Source organism: Bombina bombina, chromosome 6 (assembly GCF_027579735.1).
Source record: "Bombina bombina isolate aBomBom1 chromosome 6, aBomBom1.pri, whole genome shotgun sequence".
NCBI classification, from domain to species: domain Eukaryota; kingdom Metazoa; phylum Chordata; class Amphibia; order Anura; family Bombinatoridae; genus Bombina; species Bombina bombina.
Window position 1 is genome coordinate 738,829,520 of NC_069504.1, and position 10,522 is coordinate 738,840,041.

Here is a 10,522-nt window from a genome sequence, read left to right on the forward strand (position 1 = left end):
TACCTAGGTATCTTTTCAACACATAATTTATGGGAACGAAGCAAATTTAGTATTAGAAGTAAATTGGAAAAAAACATTTTTAAATAGTATCCTGTCTGAATCACACACACACAAAAAAAATTGGGTTTCATATCCCTTAAAGTCTTCCTTATAAGGTGCTATTATGTAGGTTCCTTAGCTACACATGATTCTGGTATGCACCATTGTGATGAAATACATTCCAGAATTAGCATCCTGGGCACAACCCTGGCAAAGAGAATAAATGAATGACTGGCACTGAATAATTACTATCTTTATAGGTGAAATTGCACCTTCACTGTGTTCTTATCATTTATGTGCAGTGTTGTCCACTCTGAGCTGAGTTCTGGCAGCTGAATACTGGAATGTGGCTCTGCCAGTTATTCAACATTTCCTTGAAACCTGGAAGCAATGTGTTAGTTTGCAAGCTATGGTTGGAATCCTACATATAAACATGCCTTATAAGGAGGAAGCATTGGCAGGTGAAATAGTCAAGTATGGGAGGGAAAGGGCAGGACCAAGAGAGAGAGAGAGAGGTCAGGTAGAGAATGGTTTTGTCTTGCATTATTCAGACTCATCAAGTAACAAGCAGGCGAAACAAGGAGGATGTGTGCATGGCTGAGGGTTTAACAAGTCAGAGGTGAAGTGGTAATACTTAGATTAACTTGTCTCCAAAACTCACTTGTTAATCACACGCTAAAAGGTATGCACCTGTCCTCCAACTGTATGGGAATCATTCTGTAATATACCCAGTATAATAAGAATGTATTTGTGTGTGTGTGTGTATATATATATATATATATATATATATATATATATATATATATATATATGTTTGGTGTATAAACCTATTTATGTACATTATGCATGTTTTTACTGTGTACATGTTTCAGCCTATAGATCTATTTCTGCACATACATATTATTTATACACATTTGTTGTATAATCCTTTTTATGTTCATATGCATGTTTAGTGTATTAAAGTGTCTGTCTATATATATATATATATATATATATATATATATATATTTCTACACATAAATGATGCTTATTTGTATAAATGCATTTATATATATGTATTACTAAAATGTATTGATGTACATGTCTTTACTGGGGGGGACATCCATTTAAAATAGTGCATTTTAAAGTATTTTCTTTTAGATGTATCAAATAAAAAATACCTTATTGTACCTTTTAAATTGTCTATCTGTGTCTCTATTTGTCTTGGAGTCCTATTGTGTCATGCAGAGTGCTAAACATTTTACTGCAGACAACCACATTTGCATTGTGAAAATGTTTATTTGGAAGCTGTTCATATTTCTCACATACTTTCTTGTATTTTACAGAAAGCTCAGAAGGCTGTGTGTGGCTGGGAAGTTCTGCTGTGTACCGGCGGCTAATGGATCCCTCTTCTGATGTTTGTGGCTCTATAGACCCTAGTTTTGATCATGAAGAGGATGACTCAGAGTGCCACAGAACATTCTCTCTACTACGAAGTCGTTTTGAGAAATCAGAGTCTGAGGATTCAGGTGTTGAGTTGCCTCCAACGTCCCCATTTGGATCAGAAAACAGCTACAATCCTGAGGAGACAGAGAGTTTAGAAAACTCTTCACCTGAGGAGCCAGAGTCCTTAAAATGTTTCCCAAGCTATAAATTAGATGACTTGAAAGTTTCTTCTTGTGAAGGGAGAGATGTACTGGAAGATTGTGCCCTTTCAAAATCACAGACCCTTAATTCCTCCAACAGCAACGATTTAACGAATACTGCTGTATCTTCTGCACAAGAGCAGACAAGGGTAAGAATTGACCTCCCCCTAAAGCTGGAACAAGCAGTTTTGAGGAGCAGAAGACAAAGAATCAGCACCAGAGATTCTCACCATAACCGGACTGGCACTGCTACCCGAAATTACACAGGATCCTTGAAGGACCAACGTAGGATAAAACAACTATCCGTACGATCAAGGAGCCCAAACCGAGCGCACCAAGAAAAGGAGGTGAGACTAGAAGAAATGTTTTTCTACAACTGAGTAGTAATGATTTTTAATTGTTACATTAGAGGATCTGTCATAAAAAAATTGGAAGTTTGGACAACATTAAAATAAATATTTCCACTGATATAAAAAAGATCTGTTTCGTGTACGAAATCTGAATCTATTATTTATAAAAGGTTTCCTTTTGTCGGTTTTCACGCTGAATATTGTTTCAGGAAAAGGATCTACTAGCGCTTCCTGGAGATGGGATCAGGTACCTTGAGAGTCTATGTGTTATGTTGGAGCAGATAGCGGAGCTGCAGCAGAGGAATCAGTGTCTGCAACAAGAGATGAGAGAGGCAGAGGAAAGACAAAACAGAGTGAGTGTCCCTTTTTTAATGTACAGCATGAAGGAAACCTTTAATGGAACTCTAATTTGTATTTTGTATATAAAAGAGCAGCAATAAACCGTGTTAAAAATATATTTTGTGTTAAAAAAAAAAAGGTTACAGCTGTAAAATTTAAAGTGAAACTACAGGAAGTGGATGTTTGAGGTCATGTGATATACAGGCATCAGTTGCTAACTAGATAATTGGAACAGTTTATTTAAAGGGACATGAAACCCAAAATTAATCTTTCATGATTCAGATAGATTATCATTTTAAACAACTTTCCAATCTACTTGTATTATCTAATGTGCTTCATTCTATTGGTATCCTTTGTTGAAGAAGCAGCACTGCACTACTGGGAGCTAGTTAACATACTGGGTGAGCTAATAACATGAAGGATATATGTGCAGCCACCAATCAGCAGCTCCTGAGCCTACCTAGGTATTCTTTTGAACAAAGGGTACCAAGAGAATGAAGCAAATTATATAATAGAAGTAAAATGGAAATTTGTTTAAAATCACATGTTCTATCTGAATCATGAAAAAAAAATGGGGTTCATGTCCCTTTAAAACAGAAACATCCAATAAAAAAGCTCTTAATACAATTTGTAATATACTTCTTCAGATAGTACTACAAAAAGGTATCTTTTCTATATCTATTTAGTTGCATTTCCCCCCCTTTTGCCGTCACTATGCTATACTGTTTTAATGCCAAACCTCATATTATGTAAAAATGGGCTAAAAGAGGCTACAGTTTGGGTGGGTGTCATTTAAAGAACACACTACCAGACTATGTTAATTCACAGGGACATTAAACTATTGACACAACTACAATAGAATGGATACTACGCACCATGCTCAGGCTGCTCCTCCTGTGTATAAAGCTCCAAACCTATCTTTCACTCTAACTTAAGAAATATGGCTGTCAAAAAAACAGCAATGTCACTGATCTGTGAAAGTGCATAGGCTCTGTTACAGGATGTGAGAATACCTAAGCTACAAAATGGCGACATGCAGTTTAAATATCTAAAGCTTTACCTACTGCCAGCTGTAAGCGGTCAAAAGAAGAAAGCTGCAGGCACAGCAGAAAAAAAATACTACCATGGTAATCAAGCATGATATTGTAGTTGTACTCAGCGGATTAATGTCCCTTTAAGTGCTTAGCTTTTGTGTTAGTTAACTGTTAACTACTGCATAATACAAAGCATGTCCCTTTAAGTCAGCTTTTTCTCTTGTAGGTCCATTTTATAGATGCATGTGTTTGTGGTTCTTCTGGTCGTCATGGGAACATAGACTTAAATATGGCTGATGGCCCCCTTCCTGAGATGAAACCTTGGAAGTCCACACACTATCGAAAAAGATCCAGCTCTCATACAGGAGTACTGCAAAGCATAACCCAGACCATAGGTAAAGGAGGATCCTAACGTATTTTAGTATATTATGGAATGATAGCAGTTAAAGAGTTATGTTACCTCCTGAGCTGTGACACATCATTTGACATGTAGGTCAAATAAAAAGTACCACATTCTTTTAGCATTTCTATCAGATGGTGGGTTACATAAATCATGCACTATGTTTATTATGATGATAGAAGTTTCTGGTAGAGGAAACAAGAAAACAGAGGCACCTCCTAACGCAATATCACCAGGGCAAGGAGAAATGGATAACGATAAAATACCACTCACACGATTGTGCTTACAAGGCAGGCCGAGACCTCTGAGCCGCTGACAATTGTGTGCTATACCTCAAGTGAGTGGTATCTTATCGTTATCCATTTCTCATTGCGCTAGGAGGGGCCTCTGATTGTTTGTTTCCTCTCCTAGAAACTTCTATCATCTGCAAGTTTGTGTGACAGAGAGCGGCCAGGACATCTTGATCACCCATTTGGAGACTTGTGAGACTGTGATTTGTCTGATCTGATATATATATATATATATATGCAGTATATATATTTTTTTAATTCCATTGTTGTTGTTCGCGCCCCCTTTTGGTTGTAGATTATTATCTCAACCTATATATATGTTTTATTAGGACAAGGAAAATACCTGAAATAACTTTGTTTGTTCTATTTATAGATAATAACCTGACAGGAGCAGAGAAGTTGGAGCCTCATTTCGTGAGTGTTCCAAACCTGCAGGATGAGGAAATATCAAAAACAGAACAGAACTGCAAGGTGAGGACTATGACACATAGCTATGTATATGTCAGTATTACTCACGCCAGCCTAATTAAGTTATGCTGTCAGTGAAATACACACCACTCATTCTTTCACTAAGACTCACCAATGTTGCTCATGCACAGTGATATTGGACACACACAATACTCTCACTCGGTCACTGTGACATATATCTTTATTATTCTAACTCCTTGGGCCAGGCACAAAGTATTGGAAATATCTCTTTAACCTTTTAACGCCGTTATGCCGTTCTATTCCGTCATAATTACACTGGGCTTTAAAGCCGTTATGACGGAATAGAACGTCATAACAAACGGCTGTCCTGAAGCCTTCTGTGCTTCTAGGACTTGATCGCGGTCTGGAGGGCGTTCCTAGGGTTGTAGGGACGCCCCCCAGATGCGATCCAATAATTGAAATCTCGCGATCGTATGCACGATCACGTAGTTTCAATTTGTCTACATCGGAACAGGTGTTCCGATGTAGGCACTTTAACCCTGTCACTAAAGGGTTAAAGGGACATTCCAGTCAAAATATAAATGCACATAGATTAATTACATCTTTGATTAGAAACATATTTGCCATATACATGTATTGGCAAAAATGCTTCTAGTAAAAGTTATTACTGTTTTAGTGTTAACATTTTTCTCTGCACGTGCATGTGAAGCATAGCTAGATATTGTCACTGCACCCACATTTTAAATAATGTAGCTGCTCAGATCATCATTGGGGCTTGTATCATGTCACCAATTAACAAATTGAGTCATTACCAGATGGTACAAGCACCTTAGGCTCTCTGAGCAAGTGCTGTGTTTAAAATGCTGGTGCACAGTGCATACTTAAATACACCTTTGAAACAGCTATAACTTTTTTATTAGAAGTATTTTTGCTAATGCATGTATATTACAAAATTGCTTCTGTTCAATACCGAAATGCACCCATGTGGTTTTCAATTTTGGCTGGAATATCCCTTTAAGGTTTGCTAATGCAATTGAAAAAGCTGGATTTGATCATTAAAAAGGACAGTTTAGTCAAAATGAAACTTTTATGATTCAGATAGGGCATGCAATTTTGAACAACAGTTATCATCACATTTGCGTTGTTCTTTTTATATGTACAGTTTCTGAAGCACCAGTTACTACTAGGGTTGCCAACTTTATTGTAAAAGAAATATATGCCATGCTCATTATCATAAATTTGCATAACTAAATATACAGCATAAATTAGGAACTAAAGCTACTAGGACTGATGTTAACTGATCATTTTGATTCTAATTAGATTACATCATACTTAGAAGAAGTTCCACCATGCTAGGACCCTAGTTATTACTGAGCATGTGTAAACGTTCAGTATATACGTATACGAGTCTGTGATTGCCTGGTGGCAGTCACATGATACAGGGCGGGAGCAAATAAATATATTTTGAAATTTGTTAGAAAAAATGTAATCTAACAAATCCCACATATCACAATGACTTGCACACACATTATCCCAGTTGCATTGAATTAAATGTATTGGAAATATCTATTTTAGGTTTGCTAATGCAATTGAAAAAGCTGGATTTGATCATTAAAAAGGACAGTCTAGTCAAAATTAAACTTCTATGTTTCAGATAGGGCATGCAATCAATTCCAATATGCTTTGTTCTCTTGGTTTTCTTAGTTGAAAGTTAAACCTAGGTAGGCTCATATGCTGATTTCTAAGCCCTTGAAGGCCGCCTTTTATCTGAATGCATTTGAAAGGTTTTTCACAGCTAGAGGGTGTTAGTTCATGTGTGCCATATAGATAACATTGTGCTCATGCTGTGCAGTTACTTATGAGAGGGCACTGATTGGCTAAAATGCAAGTTTGTCAAAAGAACTGAAATAAGGGGGCAGTCTACAGAGGCTTAGAAACAAGGTTATCACAGAGTTAAAAAGTATTTTAATATAACCGTGTTGGTTATGCAAAACTGGGGAATGGATAATAAAGGGATTATCTATATTTTTAAACAATAACAATTCTGGAGTAGAGTGTCCCTTTAAATCTGTCACTCATAATGAAAATATCAGTGCCAAAGTGCTGGCCTTTGTGTATAAAGAGAGAGAAGATAAGCAGGTCTGAGATTCCTGCAGGCTCATCCCATTGAAATGGCATGTTCTTGAGTACGAAAGGGTGGCAATTTCAACAAGCAAAAACATTTATTTCAGGCACAAAAATGAAAACTAAAGGCTCTCTAAATTTAAAGCTGAAGCTGGTATTACAAGTAATTGGAACCATATTAGACTAAGACAAATGCTGAGACTGTTACACACAGATTTGTCATAATAAGACTAATGCTTTGCTCTTCATGACCACACTGCTTTCTCTGTCATATTGCTCTCTTTAAGGGCCCAATTCTCCAAAGCTCTCTGGTGTGACAAGATTATATAAGAAGTCTCATCAGCACTGTAAGGTCCCTCAAAGAGGCAAACATGAGTTTGAGAGCTGTTTGCTAAGCAGGGTCTTGATGTGAATGAGATCACATACATTACAATATAATGTTAAAAGCAAAGATTTTGTGTGATTTCTCTCCATACCAGTGAGCTTTGGATCATCAGGTCACTATCAGACTTGCACTGGCAAAATATCTAATTATATACCTGTATAATACTTCTAAAATAAGTGTAAGCTTTTTACAAATATAGCCACAAAAAAGTGCTGCCCCCTCCAATTTGCTGCCCCAGGCAAGTGCCTTGTTTTGCATAGGCCAAAATATGCCCCTGCATTAAGACTCTCGCATACCACTTCTTTATTTAAACAGTCATAAAAATACATGCTTCCTCTGTTACACAGACACATGTGCACTATTCTGTCTGCTACTATGTACTGTACACAGATTTAGGATCACTACTGGGTATGGGCATATCTTAGGTTGTCTGGGCTATATATATATAAAGAAGATATGTTCTCTTCCAATATGGAAGTCAAGGTATTCTTTAGAACCCATAATATGAAGCTTGCCAGATTGCTAATAAAGGGACACTAAAGTCACAATTAAACTTTTATAATTCAGATAGAACATATAGTTTAAAAGGCTTCCCAATTTGCTTTTAGTTACTTCCACAATCAAATTAAAAGGACAGTCTACACCAGAATTGTTATTGTTTTAAAGGATAGATAGATAATCCCTTGTTTACCCATTCCCTAGTTTTGCATAACCAACACAGTTATATTTATATATGTTTTACCTCTGTGATTATCTTGTATCTAAGCCTCTGCAGACTGCCCCTTTTGTTTCAGTTCTTTTGACAGACTTGCAGTTTAGCCAATCAGTGATGGGTCCCAGGTAACTTCACGTGCACGAGCACAGTGTTATCTATATGAAAAACATGAACTAACACCCTCTAGTGGTCAAAAACCTGTTAAAATGCATTCTTAAGAGGCGGCCTTCAAGGTCTAAGAAATTAGCATATGAACCTCCTAGGTTAAGCTTTCAACTAGGAATACCAAGAGAACAAAGAAAAATTGGTGATAAAAGTAAATTGGAAAATTGTTTAAAATTACATGCCCTATCTGAATCGTGAACGTTTTTTTTGGACTAGACTGTCCCTTTAAGCATTGCATAGTCTTTATATGCACACTTTCTGAGGCACCAGTTACTACTAGGGTTGCCAACTTTATTGTAAAATAAATATCTGCCATACTCATCATAAATTTGCATAACTCAGGAACTAAAGCTAATAGGACTGATGTTTACTGATCATTTTGATTCTAATTAGATTACATCATACTTAGAAGAAGTTTCACCATGCTAGGACCTTTATTTTATATATATATATATATATATATATATATATATATATATATATATATTCTTTATTTTCTACATAGACATGAACCATAAAAATACCTTCTGGGTGGCAACCCTAGTTATATGCGTATATACTGAAATTTTACACATACTCAGTAATAAGTCTGTGATTGCCTGGTGGCAGTCACATGATACAGGGCGGGAGCAAATAAATACATTTTGAAATTTGGTAGAAAAAATGTACTGCACATTTAAAATTCAGAAAGTTCTATTGCATTGTCTTTTTATTATGCACTTATTGAATATGCAATTCTACTGCATTTAAAGGTACAGTCTAGTCAAAATTAAACTTTAATGATTCAGATAGGGCATGTAATTTTAAACAAATTTCCAATTTATGTTATCTTCAATTTTGCTTTGTTTTATTGTTATTCATAGACCTATTTACTGGGAAGAAAGAGTTCACCCACAGATAACTACTTATCTCATGCTCTAGATTAGACCATCAATGGTGCATTAGTCACTGAAGTCTACACATTGCTCTGGAACACACAACACTTTCTATTCTTGGTTTCACTAAAAGTAAACTTCTCATATTAATTGTGACATGCACACACCTCTCTCTGTAAGATAACAAAGACTTATTTCCTTAAACATAAATCTATTATTCACAATGAAAAACTCACAAAATAATTTTCTTTTAGTACCCACAGACTGACGCCTCCCAGTGGAATAAGATCAAGTATTTAATGTCCAAATTCACACGGAAAGCTGCTGGAGCTGCAGCCGCCCAGGAAAACTCGTTTGCAGGAACACAAAACAACTACAGGTAAATACATAATTTTGGCAATTAAGAAAAAAAAAATTGATGGTGAGGAAACGTATGTTATTGGGAATGGTAGAAATAACTAAAAAGTAAATGTCCGCATTTTGTTAATTCTAAACTTTTCTTGCCCTATTTCCAGGTCTCAGGCCCTTCAACAAAATTCTTCGCCGACACCTAAAAGGTTATTTTTGCCTTCGCTGGTTATCAGGCCCCGCAGCCAGAGGCGGCAGTTTGTTTGAACGTTAATAAACGGAAACTGTGTATGACAATGAGGAGCAAAAAACACTTCTGTGTCACTAGTGGGAGAGTAACAGTGATACTCTGCAGTGAACCGGCATATCAATGCTACTGCTTTGCAAATAAAAGTAAAATCACAAGGAGCCAGTATTGCATGGGATACAATGACAACTTTCTAACATAATGGTCTTCTACATGTCAGTAAGAGGATTACAGACTATATAGGTGCCTTGCACTGTAGCAGAATGGCTTACTCTCATACTGTCCACTACCCGCTCTTGGACTTATGAAGCAAAGTGCTAGAGTGGAAGATAACGGCACATAATGCTCTGCAAGGGAAGGCGTCTTAATGTTTTTATCAAGACTAGAAGTCAGTATACCAGGAGACTGTCACAAAGGGAACCACTTTGAAAGCACACTGTATATAATGTTTAATGTATATTTTTATTTATATTTAAAATGACGAGTGCACATTTATACAGAAACCTATAACTGTAAATATAAACCTAAGTTATATGTATTAGTTTATTTTAGAATAAAAGTTTTATCTTCTACTTATTGCTATAAGTGTCTGTAATTGGTGACTTCAATAACCGGAACTCTTACCCTATAATTGTTCTGTACTCATTACTGCTCTATTAAAGGTACTTTCATCTTATGACTACCACTCACCACTCATATATTTCACATCCTCTCATTCTATAACATAGCACTGCTCTATAAAATTACCTTTCATCCGACAACTATCCTGTACCTATCATACGATCATTCCCTCTATAACTGTTCTGTATCTATCACTGCTCTATCACATGACCTGTCACCCTATCACTGCTCTATCACATGACTTGTCACCAGGGGTCAAGTCCTACAAAAAAAGTGTGGGAACTCACCAAGACTTCCACCCCCTCACAATTAATATTATTTTATTTATATATATATATATATACATACACACACCCACCCCTTCACAATTAATATTATTTTATATATATATAAAAGTAACAAGAATTTGCACTCACTGGTCTTTTCGTCACTGTTTTTTTGAAGGAAAGACCAGTGAGTGCAAGTTCTTGTTACTTTTATCCATTGCTCACTAGCACCCTGGCATGTTGACCTGGAAGTGCGAGTGCTTATCTATG

At 36.3% G+C, this 10,522-nt stretch overlaps 1 protein-coding gene across 1 annotated transcript; it reads left to right on the top strand.

Moving 5' to 3' along the window:
* The first annotated feature begins 591 nt into the window (after positions 1 to 591).
* On the top strand, positions 592 to 9,937 carry LOC128662245 (uncharacterized). The gene is made up of 7 exons (XM_053716068.1): positions 592 to 721; positions 1,365 to 2,011; positions 2,224 to 2,367; positions 3,614 to 3,782; positions 4,451 to 4,548; positions 9,025 to 9,149; positions 9,286 to 9,937. The coding sequence occupies exons 2-7, from the start codon at positions 1,418 to 1,420 to the stop codon at positions 9,383 to 9,385; spliced, it is 1,230 nt and encodes a 409-aa protein (XP_053572043.1). The 5' UTR covers positions 592 to 721; positions 1,365 to 1,417; the 3' UTR covers positions 9,386 to 9,937.
* Positions 9,938 to 10,522: the final 585 nt, after the last annotated feature.

Coding starts and splice junctions, on each gene's coding strand:
- LOC128662245 (XM_053716068.1), top strand. CDS start 1,418: ATGGATCCCTCTTCTGATGTTTGTGGCTCTATAGACCCTAGTTTTGAT. Junction 2,368..3,613: donor CAGAGGAAAGACAAAACAGA/GTGAGTGTCCCT, acceptor TTTCTCTTGTAG/GTCCATTTTATAGATGCATG. Junction 3,783..4,450: donor AAGCATAACCCAGACCATAG/GTAAAGGAGGAT, acceptor TTCTATTTATAG/ATAATAACCTGACAGGAGCA.